General features: G+C 40.2%; 1 protein-coding gene across 1 annotated transcript in view; it reads left to right on the top strand.

Moving 5' to 3' along the window:
* The first annotated feature begins 5726 nt into the window (after positions 1-5726).
* Positions 5727-18344, top strand: part of ANK3 (ankyrin 3) — a 293933-nt gene continuing 281315 nt past the window's right edge. The window contains exon 1 of the mRNA XM_088168802.1: positions 5727-6588. Coding sequence (XP_088024928.1) covers positions 6526-6588 — 63 coding nt within the window. The 5' untranslated portion in view covers positions 5727-6525. The remainder of the gene's footprint in view (positions 6589-18344) is intronic.

Consider the following 18344-nt stretch of genomic DNA (forward strand, 5'->3'; position numbering starts at 1 on the left):
TCAGTGAATTTGTGAATAATCTGTCATGAAGGCTTATAACATTTCCCTGGCTTGTGAAGGTCCTGTCCTTGTCACAGTGCTTGTCACAGTAAGCAGTGTCTTGGGGAGCAGAGGCTGCACTGCACCTGTGTGTGGATCTGCTCCGTGTCCACCTTCCATTGCTCCACGTACTTCTCTTAATGGGGTTGGCATGATGCTGGATTTGAGAGACTCTGACCACAGATGAGCTGTTGCCTGATAAACACCCTGGTGAAGCTGTGTGATGACGGGAGCCCTGGCCAGCTGGCCTGGTGGCACCATGGTGGGGTGACACACACCTGCCCCTGGCCATGGAGCTGTGACACAGCCTGTGGAAACCAGCCCTGGGTGGCGTCGTTTTGCATCCTAAACACGGGGAGACACTGCATGCTGGGAAGCACCCTGTGCTGGCAGGCCAGCTGCCCATTCCTGCCAAGGTGCTGAAGGAAAGGGACATTGAAAAACCTTGTCTGAGAGATTACTTTGTAGGGTGAGGCTTCTCTGCCCTGCACTGTGGTCCTGTGGAAGTTTGTCCCAAATGGGCTGCTCTCACTCGCATCCTTCCCCTGCAAGACTTTCCTGACAGCAATATATGTGCTTAGTGTAAAATTTGCTATCTTAGCTTAGCAAAATGATCTGTTTTTCTAGGTTTACACTTAGAAGAATGCTTCTAAAAAATATGGTAAAAAAAGAGGTATTGCAAAACACTACAGGAATGAAATCAAACTGGAATATTTCATGAAGTATCTCAGCTGATAAATAAGAATTTATAGAGCTTGGATATAAAGTATGTTCTCTTTATGTAATTGTGTTTTCAAACACAGTGGGCAGAGTGCTAACTGTGCTAACAAATTTTGCAGGACTTTTGTGATAGGATGCTTTTTTCCTTACCTAATTTTTGGTTTCGTATTCCCTTGTTAATGGACTGGAGTTCTTGAAAATTTCAGCTACTGAAGGATGTTTTAAGGCAAGCTGATTTACCTCCTAAAAGGAGCGAGGGAAGGAATTTAATCTTTTAGCTTGCTTTCTCCCTGAGAGTAATTTCCCAGTCACTCTGGGCTTCACTCCCAGACTCCTTTCAGTTCTGTCCTCAAGGGATATGTTTGTCCTCGAGGCTCCTAAATTCAGTTAGCTAACATATGTTAAAGTAATTGTGAAGGCAAGACAGCTTGGTTTTGATTCATGTTAACATCTCATGTTCATCCCTAGACTTAATACAAAAGTTAATTTTAACTTGTTAACCTGAGTTGTTTTGCCATTGCTTGTATTTAATTCTCAGTTTGCTTTGTAAAGGTGAGAAGAAATATTTTATCTAATAGAGGTATCTGTCATCCTGAAGGAATTGTAGTAATTTCTTTTCTGCTAGCACAGGAGAGTGCAGCTCTCTTGAGAGAAAGTTTGGTCAGAGGGCTCTTACTTCTTTAGTTGATTTCTGCTTCTACCCTGGAATATTGTTCCAGAACCTCCATTTAGAGGGAGGGAGGGATCTAACCTACAACATGGAATTTTAGGCCAAGAAAATCTTCTTGGTTGGCAGTTGAGTCCATAGTGGATTGTGCCAGCAACTGGGTATAGCTGCTAAGTGGTAACCACCACTCTATTCTCATAATCTTAGCCTGAACATAAGTGGGGTTTGGGTTGTTTATATGTTGACATGGGATAATGGACTCTTTCACACGTGCCGCTTTGCAAATAAAAGCAGGTTGGTAAATAGGCTGGGTTAGATGTCTGGTGTAAGTTAATGAAGTCAGTAATACTAGAATTTAAATTGTAGTTTTCTTGAACTGCTGCTTTCTCAAATTTTGGATTTGGAACAGCAATCAAGACTGAGCTGAAAACGTTTTTCCTAATTTTTAATGTTTTCCCAAAGTACTTCCTTTCGTATTTGAAAGGAAAACAGACATTGTACATTGACTTTTAGTTTTAATTTTGTAGAGAGAAAGAGAAGTAAAGTTAATTTGCCTTCCATACTATCAGCACAAGTTCCATTCTTGTCTAGGTAATACTTAGTTTAACCTTGAGTTTGGGCTACTTATAGTGTAGGATATTGCTCAAGGAAGTACTAAGCAGTCCATCTGCAAAATGATCCTGCAGTTAATGCTGAATGCCATAAGTTTTTTGTTAAATTAAGCTTGTGGATTTCTACACGTATTAGGAGCAAGCTGGCTTTTTGGCTGGCCTACTTTCTCTATGCCCACAGTACTGCAGTTAGGCTTTGGACTTGCTTGGCTGTTTGGATTTGGATGGTGTTTTGGTAAAGCAAGGAACTACCAAAGCCATTCTTTTTAAATCCCGTTGCACGCGGTTACAAAACAGGTTCCCAATAACAAGTTGTGTCCCCCTCTCTTCTCGCATGCAAGTCAGTCTAACTTATAAATAGAACTGTCCTGATAGAAAGAACTTGGCCCATCCTCTTGTCCTCTTATGCGAGTTTTGATTTAAAAATAGAACTGTCCTAGAACTGATATGTATCGAGGAGGTTGAGAAAGTTCACTTCTAGACACTGCTGTGATTAAGCAGCAAGTTACAGGGAGCAGTGTGTGTGTTCTCATCACTAATCAAAAGATTTCAAAGCACAGTAGCATCAACTTCAGTTTTCCAAGGAGCTGTGCGTTTTCTTACGGTTATATTTCCCTAAGAAATTCCTAAAATTTCCCTACAGCGTGTAGTTCCTTGGCTGTAGCTTACTAAATCATACACAAAATACACCAAAATATGTGCACCTCCACAAAGAAGTAAATGCTGTGAATGTTGGAAAGATGAAAATGCTTCTGTGAGCAAGGGCTACCTAGACAGTAGATAGTAGCTGTAATTTGTAATTTATTGAACTGCTGCTTTGATCGTAGCATTACTGCAGTGTCTTTAAGCATATGTTCTTTCTGAATGCTAATGCTTCCTTAGCATATTTTAAGGTAATTCTGTCCCGGTATTTGCTCTTAGTTTTATTTGCCTTTTTCTTTAAGCTAATTTCTGAAACTTTAAATTTTCCTTGTTTTCTGTTATTTCTTAAAAATGCAGAGTTTTTTTAAGTTTAGATTTTTGCTTGTGACACACTTTAATGTGCATAAGAGACTTTTCTTGGGTGTTTGAAAATCCTAATTTTTCCAGGCAGTCTTGTTTTGCATTTCTACTTCCATTTCAGTTGCCTTAGGCATTTAAATGCACAGATTTTACACTGAACATACTAAAAGCCTAGGGATGGAAGAAGGATAGTCTGAATAATTTCCATATTGTAATTTAGAGATGGACTGATGTCAGCAGTCGCTTGATAGTAGTTTTACTATCAAAGTTAATTTGTGAGTCTGCAGAGGAATAAAGTTGAAAGGCTTGATTTGAAGAAGGATAAGTAATTTATTTTTTCTTCTTTATTTTCCTTTCTAAAAGCCTTTCCTAAGAAATCTGTTGTGTATTTCTGTTTAGTATTCTTATATCTAGTACTTAACTGCCTCTTCTGCCTCCTTACCTGGAGTATAAGGAACAAATTTTTTGAGGTAAGGAGTAAATTAAAAACAAGACCTCATAAAAGTGTCTAAATGTTGACAGATGAATGATTATTTCAAGTGGTAGAAGAAAGATTCATTACATTTCTTTTCAGCAGGGTTGCTATGGTTAGCTGAGCAATATGGGAAGAGAGGAGTGTGAGAGCTTTTCCTACCTCTCTGAGCATCTTGTGACTATAAAATTCTTCTATTGCTTATCTAGATTTTTCCTTCATGTTCTAAATATACCAGTGCTTAGGAGATTACTCATTTTTGTTAAAATGAGAGAGAAAACATGAAAAATTAAAGGGGTTCTGAAGTAGGGCACTGATAATTCAATGTCTTCAGTGCTACCTGAGTTATGGACAGGATATGATGTGTCCTAAAACCTAAAAACCATTTCCATTTCATGGGCTGGACTTGGAAGTCCCCACTGGAATAACGTAAGTTCAGTGGGAGCCTGTGATATTCCTCCATTGGGTGCCTGAGATCAGGGGACAGTTTGAATGTGTCAGCATCTGACAGCCACAAGTTGCTCTGGGAAGAGGCAATTTTTTTCTTTTTTTGTTCCTGAAGAAGCATGACTCTTTATAACAATTTAAAAAGTAATACAAAATTGTTTTCTATGCATACAATTAGCTAAGCATGCCACAAATTAGAGGCTTTCTTTTAGCGAGCTAGTATAAGGGATCCAAGCCTGAACTTATTTTTAAGAACACGCAGTTAATTGTACTTCAATTCTACGTATTTGGACTTAATTCAGAAAGCAGTGTGTTGTCCAGGCGCATGCCCACATAGTAGAAAATTGTCTTGAAGAGAGGAGGTTTGCTTTGTGTGTGCATTAAGGATAGGATGTTATTTTGATTGTTTAAGCATTGTTTTACCCACTGTTAACCAGCAGAGAGCAGTTTAGTGTGTAACATAACATACAGAAAAAGTGAAATTGGCAAGGGCTGGGGTGCTTTTTCGTTCTCTGAGATGGCCATTAAAAACAAACTGCCTGCGAAAATTACATTCCTGTGTTTGTGCATTATCGACAGTGTTTGTTTTGTACCAAAATATTGTCTATAGGTATAATTCTCATCGTATGTCAGTGACATAAATGAAGATTCAAGGTTAATTTTTGGTAGTGTTTTAACAGTGTTTATGTTTATTTAAACTCTGCACTGTATGAGGTCCTCAGTTCAGTTCCTCAGAATACCAACCTTGCCAGGCTGATGTGGGGAATTAATTCCCTGGTTTGGAGCCCCAGGGTCAGGTGATGCCAGTTTGTTTCCAGCCCATGGAGACAGCGAGCTCAAGGACTTGTTGCAAGCACACAGAAAACAGTTTCTATCTGATGGTGCTGTTGTGGTTGCTCACTGAAATTCATTTGTAGGGAATGATGCGAGGGGAAAGCTTTCAGGCAAATAGCATTATGAATCAGTGCATTACATCTTCTTCTTTTCTTAGTCTGTGGTACGCGTGTTGTTTGTCGTGAGTGAGATGCTGCTGAAAGGAGGGTGAAGGGTGAGAAGATCTGAAAGAGGCAGGAGGATCCTGATATGAACCTCATCCACCCCCAAAATGCATGTATTAATTGGTCGTTTCCTGTTTAAGGAAAACCTCAACATGCTGACAAGCAGAAAGCCAAGTATCACCCCCACTCCCTTACCCCCCAGCAAAATAACACAGCAAACCCTCTCATTGTCACTCCTGTCAACCTCTGATGTGGCTGATTTCACCTCAAAAATGGGAAAATTAGCGTTTTGCTACCTCAAGTCTGCAGTATGAGTACAGAGGACGGGTGTTTTGCAGGATGTCTGATACCTGTTACACCCTCTCACCTTCCCTGAAGGAGATCCTAAGGGGCAATGTCAGTGTAGGAATCTCTGGCTGTGCCTAAAGATGTGCACAGCCCGAAATGTGGTAATGACGTAATTCAGACGTGTTGAATGGCTGGTGTCATGGCTGTTGGTAACGTGTGGGTTGTGTGTAATATGTCTTAATGGCCACAGAGGGGAGAGAATTATTGCTCTCAAGTCTCTGGCCTCTCGTGATTTTTATTTTTATTTTTTTAATTTTATTTTTTTTCTGTGAGACTTGTAGGGAAGTAGCCAAAGCATTCAGCGGAGTAGGTGGCAGCATGTGGAAACATGATATGTGCCTTGCCAGTCGTGCACATACATGAGGCACGTAACACTTGTGCGAGAGCTGCCTTTGCAGGGACCCTGCAAATCCTGTCATAGGAACAGGCAAACAAGGGAGGAGCAAGCTCGCACAGGCAAGAATAGTTGTAAATGTGTGTTTTGCTGAAATGCTGTTGCCGCTTTTATGAGATGAATAATTAATATTGCAAGGCTTATTGTTCAGAGTGGCAATTTTCAGGTCGTTTGGACGGAGATATAGAGCTGTTGGAAACGTAAACATCTCATCTAGCAATTTCTTCAGCAGCGTGTTGTGCCTTTTATTGTTTGAATCTGCCTGGGAGTGGCTTTAAGATCCAGTAACCTGATCTTTTATCACTCTTGGAGGCTTCCTTTTCTGGTATGCCCTGATGCATTCAACACATGTCGGTATTGTACGCGACTGGCAATCCGAGCGCTTCAGGCTCGCTTTCTCTGCGAGAAACGGCAAATCGTGCGCTGGTGAGCCCCTGTGAGACCTGCCAGCGTCTGCAGCTAATTGCTGCGTGCCTCATCAGCTCCATCCGAGACACTGGCGAGCAAACGTGGAGATCTTACCTCGGGAGTAAGGACTGCTTAAGAAAGAGGGAGGAAAACGCCTTTGCTTCTCTTTAGAGGGATCGGACTGATGTGAGAACTGCCCGTTTCTCACAGGGGAAAGCAGAGCAAGGCTATGAGCGATTCCAGGCTGTGCAGGAGGAGCAGAGACTGCCTTTAAAACCAGTTATTCTGTTACTTGTCTGAGAAGCGTCGGCAGATGGACTTTGGTTTCAGCGCTGTGAATACTTGAGTGGCTTTGCATGTCGGAATACAAGCAGTGATCTCTTTTATTCCCCTTCCCCTGTACATTTACCTGCTGAAAAATGAGTGAGGAAGCAAAGGAGAAAAATGCTAAACCGGCTCACAGGAAAAAGAAAGGAAAAAAGGTAACTCCCTGTACAGACAGTCTGCTATAATTCTGTTTTTGACTCATTTTGTGTTCAATTAATTTGCTTCTGGGTGTGGAGTGGCTTTGGTTTGATAATTTGTTTTGAATAAGGATGGTGGTAGAATCAGGATGGTTCTGTTTGTGCTAGATGCTGATGGGTGTGTTCTTTGCTGGAATCAGTATTACCATTGCAACTCAGTTGTTTTGCATTATATTAGTATTCCTGGCTTTAAATATATGTTAGTTAAAGAATTTCAATGTGATTATAGCTTTCATAGTGTATTCAAAATACAGGTTTACAGATAAACAGGTATCTGAATGAAGCCTTTTTCAGAGGAGAGACTAATAATCAACATGTGCTCATGTAAATGAATATTATGGACATGGCTAAGAAAAACAAGTTTACAGTAAGCATTAATCTTATGAAAGCTGTGGTTTTTGCTGTGTGTCACTTTGATCAGTTTTATATTTTTTTAGGGCTTGAAAATACTGTGGTCAATTAAATTCTGGAATAAAATTCCAGTTTCAATGAGACTAATTTCTCTTATGGCATAAGCCTTTTGCCAGAAACTGTGCTTAAAAGACAAATTTGCTTGTTACCTTCTATGTTGTAGTTTTTTGCTTTCCTGATATCCATGTAATTTCTACCTCCCACTTGGAAATTGATGATTTTCATGTGTTTATACTCAAATAACAGATTGCTAAATCTAGGAAGTACACTTCTTCAGCTTTTTCTAATTTGTTTTAAATATTAACTTGGTATCTTAATTTATAATGTGAATTCCCTTGACGGCTGTAGAAAAAGGCATCATGATAACAGGTTTATCATTGTTGCAGAGAATATATTCAGACTCCCACCCTTTATTTTCTGAGCATGTGTTTGCCTTCCTACCATGTGAAAGTGTATGACAGCCTCACAGTTAATCCATTTTCTTGGTGAAGGATTCAGTACAGATGGTTGAAAAAGCAAATTAAACCATATTGGCCCTTCTATTCTCCCAGAATTGCAATGAACAGTTTTGGAAGGTGGCATGGAAAAAATATAATTGAAATCACTTTTAATGGTAAATTAGGATACCTTCCTGACATATGCTTCTGTCAGGGATGACAGGCTGCCTCAGGACTAGGAAATACATTTACACCTAAATTCAGAGGTGGGTTTTAAATTTTGATGGTAAATATTTTACCATGTTATAAAAATAATTTTTATGGTGTCCAACAATATAGTTATAGTTTTATAGCACATACCACCTTCTATGGCTGAAGCTCATACAGACAATCCATGCATTCTAGAGGACCAACCCAACTGCCAACAAGACAGAGCAGTGTAGGGGATTTAGGATTAAACAAACGTTGGAGTCTGACGTGCTATTCCAGCAATGGCTGGTCACAGTCTGCTTGTTTTGTCACCTAGAAAAAGGTGACGTTTCTATGGGGACAGCTGCCCGACCCAAATCCCGTCTCTGGTGACTGGACCAGTGTCATCGGTCCCTGGGGGGTGGGTGGAGGAAACAATGGGACAGGTTTACATTTGTGAGCTCCTGCTGTGAGCACGGGAGGCCAAGAGCACAGCCCCAGCGCTCCATGTCTTGTGAGGTAATGGCAAAGCCTCCCCTTCTTTGTGAGCCTTCGCCACACGAGCTGCAGCCAGTGCCAGGGCGTGACTGCAAACCTTTGCCTTTCAACATGAGCGCTGCGGCTTCTGAAACCTGCAGGAAGCGGTGTTTCCCTCCTCAGTTTGATTTTTCCTTCGTGCTGTTGGAATCCTGGAGGTAGCTGGCATGTGCTGTGTTGGGCTGGAGCACGTCCCTCATGACTAGTTGCACATAAAGGCTGCTTCTCTGTCAGTGTTAGACATGGGCTTGACTCAGGATGGCCTGATGGGAACTACTCTGTTTCAGACAGGCAGCAATCATTTTCCTGGTCATGGCAGAAATTTGCCCTTCTTTTCACAGTATGTTTGGGGGAAGGTTTTAAATTTATTGTTTTGATTCAGAAGATGAATCCCTGAATGGCTAGTGAAGGTGTACTTGAAGAGCATTACTGAGCTAACCAAGAGGAGTTAGACAAACAAATGATACTTGGCTGTAAACTCCTGAGCCAGGTGAAAACTTAACTGGATCTGTGGTTCCAGTGAGTTATGCCACCTGTCCATCCTAAAGAAGGTATCCTGAAATGGCTATTTCCTGCCTTCCTGTTCTCTTTAGATACTTCCTTTCTTGGCAGCTGTGCTTTCTCCATATTTAGCCTTTCCATCGCCTTCTGTCTCGTTTATCTCTAGAGCTGAGTGGTGGCAAGTCTTCCTTCTGCTCTTTGACTGCCATTCATATCCCATCCCTTCTATTATCCACTCTTGGTTTTTCTGTTCTTACACAATTTCTGAAGTAAATATGCAGGAGGGGCAGCAAGGAAAAGGTCACACCATTTGCTAGAGGTAAAACACGATCAGCAATGTGTGTTCAGATTTTCCAGTTATATGATTAGGTTGCACCTCAAAAATAAGCCTTCATCTGGAAAACAGGTTCTCACTTCTGAGCATAAAGACATGCAGTAGCTCTGCATTTAGAACAGATTGACCAAAGGAATAGATTTTCAGCAACTATGCTGGAAATACCAGTCTTGGTGGGGAGGATAAAGATAAGAAACCACACAGGAGGTGTCACTGAGATTTGTTATGAAGGATGGACAATTTAGATGAAAGCAGAACAATGCCTTGTTTTAGCACTGTGGTATTCAGTAGGGATACAGCTTTCAAAGGATGATGAAGGTATCACATCAATATTTATTGCTGAGGCTACACTGGGAGGGATTAGCCCTGATGGAATAGGAAGCCTAATTAGTTTCTCTGCTTCATCCTTCAGGGTTCCTCCCTACCAGCAGCCTGTGCTTCTTACGCCTGAGCTTCAGTTGTCCTGCAATTTCCAGCCACACTTTTACAGTTTCAGTGTTTTGAAACTGTTGAATCCCAAGGTGTTTTGGAGGGGCTTTATCCTGTAGGTTTGTGTCATCACTTCCCAGTAAATTTTGGAATCTCAATTATAGGATAGCACTGAACTCAGCTGTCATTAGAAATGTAAGATGTGCATTGCTTTTTAACAAAAGAGTATTCTTACCTCTTCCCCTTCAAACTGCAAGAATGAAATTAGCCATGAAAATTCCTTGGTCCTTTGAAGCTTTAAAAGATAATGAGAATGCAGGAATTAAAAATCAATTAGACCAGCTCAAAATTTCTGTAGTAAATTTTTTCCCATTTCATTTCATGGTTATTTGCTGGGCATCAGTCACTTCTGAATAGTGGGAAATTTCACATTAAACTCTCATACCAGAAACTTTGCTGAAAATGTATTTTTTTGTTGTTTGTTTTGAGGAGTCTTTTGTTCCCCTTCTTCCTCTGCCTCCTCCAAGATCTTTAGAAAACCTGCACAATTACTGTTGCTGATGTCTCCCAGTGTATATATTGCGTAAATCAGTGATGGAAACTCCTAAGAGAAATGTGTAAATAGAGTTTCTTCTTAAAAGTACACAGGAGAGAGCTCATGCTGACCTCTTAAGGTCATTCTGATCTGTTTATTAATTCACCTGTCTTCCTTGCTTAGTTGATCTCTGTAGCATGATTTCAGCATTGTGTTCCATTGCTTTCTATCAAGAATGAATGCCTCGTGCAGGGAAGAGCCAGCTGCTTATGCAGCAGGTGAAAAAATCATTGTTTGGGGTCAGGCTGCTTAGGGCAGCCAGCATTGTTTTTTGGACTAATAGGCAGTTTAGCTCAATCCACTTTTCTTGAGCCAACACCCTGGGCTCATTGCACTGGGAACACACTTTGCAGTCTCTGCCAGGGACATTGGCTCTGTCGTAACTCCAAGGTTTGACTCAGCAGCATTAGTGGCAGTCTCCAGAGGGGACTCTTCCGTTGTGGTGCACTGCTGAAAATCTGGTCAGCAGTATGTCTTTGGATGAGAAATTTCAATAAGCAGAAATTTCAACTAGTGTGGGGACAGGTGCTGAGCGATCAGAGGCTCCTGGGTGTGAGGAGCTATTCCCCACTGCAAGACCCGTAGTGATCTCGAAGAAGAGCTGTCCATGACTGGTGGAATTGGGTCAGGTCCCTTACAAGCAAAACCTGTCTCTCCTGAAATAACATTTCTGATTTCAGTGGATCCAATATCAGGGGGCTTGAGCTCTTGGCATTTCATCTTTATGTAGTGAAATGATTCATCTCTGTATGTTCGGTGGCAGTGGATCTCCTGGTGCTTGTAATTCAGCACCTGTGAACACCAGCTTTTGTCCTGACGAGATGAGCAGTCATGTTCTATTTCTGATATTTGTGGTGGTGTTGTACTTCTTTCAAAGCTGTCTTTTACCACTGGATTTGCTAATGTGGTTGCTTCAATTCCCATGCACGTTGTTGTTGTCGGGGGAGAGTATTCACTGCTGTTTGCTCCCACAGGAGAAGCACTCATTGCTAATGGTAGAGCAAACGCTCATGGTAGGCTTTTCTGAATAGTTTTGTAGCTTTTAATTTATTAATAAAATTAAAAATATTACGTGGAGTGTAAATTGATTTCTAAATTCGGGTTGTTCCTGACAAACTGAGAAATTGAAATCTGCTTAGATTTTTGAAACAAAATGCGAACAGACTCTATAAGGAAACCATATCTATTCTTGTCTTGGTAAATAAAGTTTATACTATGTTGTTAATTTCAAGTTTTTATGGGTGAGAAATGGTTCCTATAGATTTAAATTTAATTATATGGTGATAGTCTTAATCCTTAGTATGTCAATACATCCTATGCTGAAAATTGAATTTGGTGCATGATAAATAGATTTTGGTTGGCCATGATTGCAAATTTCTACTTGTTCAGCTTTAGCATCCATTTTATTGATGTTACAGATTTTTAACCTCACATTTTCAGCAGTTATATTAAAGAGGAACCAAAGCACAAAGAGCCCCTGGAATTTCTGGAATATACTCATTTGCATGTCCAAATAGTAAATGCCCAGGAACAGTGGAATAGAGTCGTTTTCTATCATTATGACTATTCTTAAACCTAATTGTTTTCTGAAACTTTAGGCTTTAAAATGGTTTTCCCTAGAATCAAATACATTTACATTTTCTTGCCATCTTGGTTTTCAGAACTGACACAGAAAAATTAAAATGTATTGATTCCTGTCACTCTGACTGGAATCACTTTGATACACAGTAATACTCATGTCTTTTATCATTCTAGGACAAAAGAAAGCATATGTAATGGAAACTTTGAAATCTTACTGTCGTGATGGTACCCATTTCAAAAAAAGTGTACTTTGAAAGTACCCTTTTCCCTGGCAAAAATGCTCTAATTGACATTATCCAGCTTTAGTAGTATTGGTCAGCAGCTCCTGGCCCCTAGGCATATATGGTTCAGAAATTGTAGGGAAAGGTTGTTATAGTCTACATGAAACAGCATAGTGTGTTATGTTGCTCATGTTTTTAACATAGTTCACTCTGGATAAGTGACACAGCTTGTAACTTGAGTGACAATCCTTCCATCTTGCTGCTCAATTACTACTCCTGCTGAAAAAACAAGGATTTTTTTTAACATGCTTTTTTTTTTTTTTTTAACAGAGGAATCTTGCAGTTTGTGAGAGAACATGAAACCTGAGTTAGATTACTGTATTGTGTGTCATGAGTTCATCCTACAGTTTTGAGCTTTTCCCAGAAAATTAATGTGTGAATAGTTCTTTCTGGTGGATAGGTCTAAGAAGTTGAAGTACACCTGTGGAAAAGTGCTTCAGTTGATTTTTTTTTTTTTCCTCCACTTCACCAAATTCTGTCCCTCTTGTGGCAATCTCTCCCTTGTTTCAATGAGCCACATTTCCAGCTGCTGTAGGACCACTCATTTCCCAATGCTGCCTTCTTTCTAAGGGATGTGCTGCCTTCTCCCTTTTTGTTTTTAAATTTCTCTTTCAGCATCTCCTCACTGGGTTTCTGAGCTATTCCTTCCTTTGAATGACCCTGTCAGTGCATGTCCTCTGTCTGGAAGTTGTGGGTTGAGCTGCCTTTTCTCTCAGCACTTCCCTCATGCTGCACTGCCCCTCTATAGTGGATTTTCCATCTTCAGAATGGAGCTTGTATGTTTTCATGCCTTCTGTCACCCACAGGACTGAGGCCCTTGGAGCAGTCCATTTCCTTGGTGGGGCTTGCTGGGTGCAGGATGGCAGAGCAGGAGTGCAGTGGGAAGTGTTCCAGCATGACTTGGGTCGTTGCTGGTGCCTCAGCTGGAGGACATCCAGTGTCTCCTACTCTAAAATCTGGGCACTTACTGTCCAGGCCAGGTTGTCTCCTTAGCAGTAAATTGTTTTAAGTACAATTAGGTTACAATTAGATTTGATTACGGAAAGTGGGTTTAAGCTGCAAGAGGCACAGTGGATCAGCTCCAGTTTGATCCTGCAGTTCTGCAGTCATCAGTGCGACAGGGACCAATATGAAAGTTTTTGTAACAGTCTTTATTAAACGTCTGTGTAAACTTCAAATTATTCTAGATCTATGGAGACCTTTCCCAGGTTCCTTAGAACCTGAGTGGTCTCTGTTCAGCCTCCTTTTTCCAAACCCTACGATTGATGCAGCCATAGAATTCAGTAGGTCTTAGTGATAGTGCCTGGGTAGGTCTGGTAGGTGTTGAAGTGCTTATCACGATTATATAATGGCTGTCACTTAAGCTAAAAATACTTTGATCAATCAGTCAATCACAGATTGAGAAAACTAACTACATTCAAAGGGCATCCCCCTTTGAATTCCTAACAAGAGCCTGTATATCTGCATAACCCTGACTGAGCATGGGCTTGTTCCTCAGCCTCCTCACCTCATTTCCAGCTTGTGGAGGTGGTATTGGAACCTGCAGCTTTCCTTCACCTCTGGCTGACTCCAGGTAGAGTAGGGGATGGTGCTGTGCTGAGTTCCAGGGTGTAGAGAGCCAACACCCTGCTAGGAGGGAACTACTTTTATCCCCTCTTTTGTTGAAAATAGCAAGGTAGTTTAGCGGGAAAGAGGTAATTATAGGGGTAGGCAATTAAGGGGTTTAAGCTGAAAAAGTAGATGTTGCTGAAGCTCTCTATTAACTTCATATGCTTAAAACAGGACCGTGTCTGGCAGTTCGATCTTTCCCTTGTCAGAAAGGTTCACCTTCAGGATGTAAATCTTAATGCTATATAAAAACTTCTTATTAAATTGGTGCTGGGTACTTATTTCAAGCGATGAAGATTTTTGGTCAAGCCAATAATGTAATGAATTCTCATTGATCACTCTTCTAAAGACCTCAGACTTGAAGTTTGGAGTATGTGTAATAGTAATGTATTTTTACAAAAACAATAATTGCCATATTGTCTCCCAGTTATTTTCTAACTTGCTAATGGAGGTGCAGGTTGTTGCATCTCATTGACTGCCAGGTGCTGGCTCAGTTAATTGAAAGTATTTGCTGGATAAATGGCAACAGGAATGAACTTTCCTATCTTTTCCTTCCCAAACCAGCATGGGGCAAACTTGGGATTTTTCCTTTAGCTTGGAAGGTGAGGAATTAATTGGCTAGGTAGGGTAAAACTACACATGTATATTTTATTTAACAATTCTTTGTAATGTAAGATACCCCGTGACTTACTATGCCTACATTAAATGCATAGCTAAGTATATTTAAGACACTTAAGGTGTTACCATCAGAGAGTTATTTCAGGTTTGTGCTCGCAAGAGATTGTGTATGCTGAGAATTCTCTATGGTGCATTAGCAATTTGTGAATGTAATTGATTTGTCTGAATAATTTTTTTTAAGCATCTTGCATTGAGAAAGGGAATAACATAAAGAAATGTGGTGCTTCATATTCACTATTAAATCTGTTTCATGGCTTTGTTTAAAACTGCTATTTGAGAATAATACTTTTTCAGGTAATAATGGCTATATAACCATTATATATTGCTGAGGTGTGTGTGGCCACCTTCTGGTTTGGTGTAAGTTGATATTTGTGTCAAACAGATCACTGCAAGCTGTGTTCTTCCTCTGGTTTTGGGTATGTTATTCATGGAATGATCTGTAGTGAACAATTTTATAAATTTTGGTCTTAATGAAATAATACGAGACCCAAAAGGTAAAAAGAACACCAACAGTACGGTTTGGCTGTACTCTCTGGTATTTGTGTGATGTCCCCTAATGGTGTTTTTAAGGAGATCCCTAGCCAATGAGTGGCTGATGCTTTTAAACAAGGTCCCATCAATGATTTCCATCAGTCAGTTTCTAAACTAGAAAGTATGAACCTTTCTGAAAACCTCTTGAATATGATGATAAGACCCTTTTAATATGAGTGATTCTAGTGCTCTGGGAGTTGCTAATTATCTTGAAATTTGTGAGGGGTGAGTGGGAGAATCTGGGAAATGATGCAGGTGGTGGAAGAAGTGGAAGCAGAAGGTCTATCCATGGTGGCATTTTCTTTGGCAGCAACAGGGAGAGGACACTCTCTTCTGCTCATTTCCAGCATTTTCCTTTGGCTGGGGCGGTGCCTGGGCTTTTTTACTTCCCAAGAGATGCAGCTATACTGGTCTTCAGCCTGTGAGAATAAATGGTGTTTGCTAAAGCACTCCAAAACAGGAGGTGCTGTATGTGATGAAGATGAAATTCGTCCTGATGGAGATGGCCCTCTCCAGGCAAAATCTCAGCCGGGTATGAGGGATGGGAATGCAGAATGCAGAGCCCTCAGGCAGATTGCTTGGGATGCACAGGTACTCTCCTCAGATGGAGCTAATGCTGTGCAGGTGATGCAGAGGGCTCTTCCCCTTTTCTCTGCTCCCCTAAACAGACCTGTAATTTCATTTACTTAATCACTGTTGTGTGTATTTGCTTGGGAGGCAGTATCATTACTAGTTAGTAATTAATATTTGCAGTAGAATGCCAGCGTGGAGTTATCACAGGGGAAAGTCTTAGCAAATGGAGTGATGACACTTGGAATAGTTTTCCAGCTGAAAATTTGTTATCAGAGATGGTCTGTGCACTTCTGGCAGCTGGTTCCACTCACATTCTATTGACTCTGAAGGACACATCCCAGAGAGGGGTTTTATTTAATAGTCCATTTATTTTAGAAAACCTAAATATGGGGATGTCACGGTGAGATTTATCTATTTCAGTCATTCAGGCACCACAAATTTAAGCTTGTTTGGTACAGAGTGGTTTCTCAATCACTTTTCTTGTCTAAATTCAGTTTTCAAACAGGTTTCATTTAGAGCATTTCTTGCTCTTGATGCATGTTCATTGCATAAATCTTGTACAGCTCCTTCAAAAGAATAAATGAACTTATGAGTACAAGTGACAATAGAAGCAATTAACCTCTTTCATTACTACCTATCCTGCACTGTCTCTCTTCTTGTTAGAGCCCCTTCCACACCAGTTACATGCAATGTCCTGGCATTCCTTGCCACTTGGTAAGAAACAATTTTCTGTCATTAGGAACATCAGTTCCTAATAATTTTGAAATAGTTTTGGAAAGCAAAAATATGAAAAAGTATTTCTTAGGCAGGTGAAATGAGTAAATAGCTTTGCTTTTGTAGCTAGAAGAGTCATCCTATCATTCATCATTTGGTCCCAGCTGAAAATGAAGCTGTATATTATTTTATAATGCATCCATGGAGTATAAAAGGATATCATTGACCTTTTTCTAAAGAAAGAAATGTTGTGAGCATAAATGTTAATGGTAGTGTTAAGGAAGAAAAACCAGGCAGGTAATGTGTATAGAAAGGAAGATAGGGATCCAAATCAAAGTACAGCTTGAGTTAGGTGATTCAAGCCTGCTTATTTTACTGATATTTTAACAGGAGAATAAAACATATTTTGAGTGTGGTGCTTATAATATTGTAGTCACCTACTAGCAAACTAGTTGAGAGAAAAGGTTCCCAAGTAGCTATGGCAAACTTGTGCTAAATATGGTTTATATGATTTTCAGAGTTTGTTCTTAAAGCAGATTTCAGCAGCCACCTTTTTTTGTCTTTTCTTCTTAAAATATACAATATGAGACAAATACTCTAAAAATGTGAAAATTATAAGGAGTTTTTAAAAGATATAAAATTTTTGTTATGGACCCTCATAACTGACTAATTCACTAAATTTAGCAGCTAAGTAATTTAAATGAAAGTATTTGAAGATAACTGCTGGCAGTTAAAATAAAACCAACGAGGATGTTTGTTCATCCACAGGTATAAATGAAACTGTCAGGAATATTGAAGTATTGTATTTGCAGGAAGGGCTGTAGGTGATTTGTCTGAAAGCTGAACTTTTATAAGTGGAGTAGTGGCCTGAAACATTCTAGTTCATGATGCTATTAAAGAGAAATTGAGGAGAAAATCCAAGGCTGACTTTCTGAGTAACTCTTAAAGAGGAGCATAACTTCTTTTATTGAATTTAGGAGTATAGTTAAACTCAAGAACTGCAACAATTTTTTTTTTATCCAGCTCTCAGATGTACCAGTTCGAGCAGCCACGTAAGTGGTGGTGTGCCCTGATTTGTGCTGAGCCTGGTAATACTACAACATGACTTGCCAATTTAGTATTGTAAAAAATAAAAATCAAATGAAATCTCTGGAAACATTAAAAATTATCTTTCAGGAGAGTGATATGAAGTTTTCTTTAGAAAATTCCCAAGCCTCACAAATCGGAGCCCACGGGTGCTGCGTGAAGACTGTGGAGCAGCCCCAGGTGGGCATTATATGCAGGATGCAGGTTCGTTCTGCATTGCCCTCTAGCGTTGCCTTTAAAACAGAAACCTAAAGAACCCAAACAAACCCAAATGCAATAAAACTGAAAAGTTATTTGCTTCCACCTTAATTTTGTCTCTTGCTGTGCCAAACCTCTTATTCTTGATGTGATGTCTGGTATGTAACGAGTTCAACTGCGTTCTTCTGTTCCCTGTTTACTTGGATATAAAGTAAGTATTCACAACTGTAAGTACTCTACTTACCTTTTCCAGGCATCTTTGTTATAGCCATAGCTTGATTTCCTAATACAGGCATTTCCTGTCCGTCCCTGTGCCCTCTCCTTTCCTTCTTTCCTTCGTAATACACACACACGTGTTTAGCTGAGAATGGTGTCCTTCCTACTCCTTGTCATGTCTTAGGCTTTTCATTTATGAAAATCTATAGCTGTGTTAAATGAAAAAATGCCTTTACAATAGAATATTTCACTCTGAGCTGTACAGCCAGCCTGGATTCACTCACAATTCTGCTTTTAGGTGTTGGCTGCAATACGATCTTGAAAACAAAATTAAGATGTGGCCACCCATCACTTCGTTTTTCACTTCTCTGCACATACATATGTATTTGTAAGGAAGCTCCATTGTGGCAGAACTGACCCTAATGTCAAATTGAATGCAAAGCAGGCAGGGCCAGTTTGGAGGGGCAGTCAGCAGCCCTTTGCAATGACCTTGAGAGGAAGAGAGCTCCCGTGGGCTGCAGCATCCAACTGTTCCCTGTACTGGAAACTCTGAGTGAGAAGAAGGTAACACAGATTCTGCCTAATTTCTGGAGTGGGTGTTTTTATCATTGGATTGCAGAGCCTGGTATTTACACCTGACTGTAAACCAGGGCTAAGCATGGCTCACTTTCTGGAAATTACATTTAATGGAAGGGACCTATATACTTGATACTTGGTAGATTGCTTCCAGAGCATACCAGTAAAGCTCAGTAGCAGTAAGGAAAAGGAGGTTAGCCATCTAGAAGAGTTGGAATATGAGGCAGGCAAGCTGGCTG

The sequence above is a fragment of the Sturnus vulgaris genome, chromosome 8 (genome assembly GCF_052056855.1).
Source record: "Sturnus vulgaris isolate bStuVul1 chromosome 8, bStuVul1.hap1, whole genome shotgun sequence".
Taxonomy (NCBI): Eukaryota; Metazoa; Chordata; class Aves; order Passeriformes; family Sturnidae; genus Sturnus; species Sturnus vulgaris.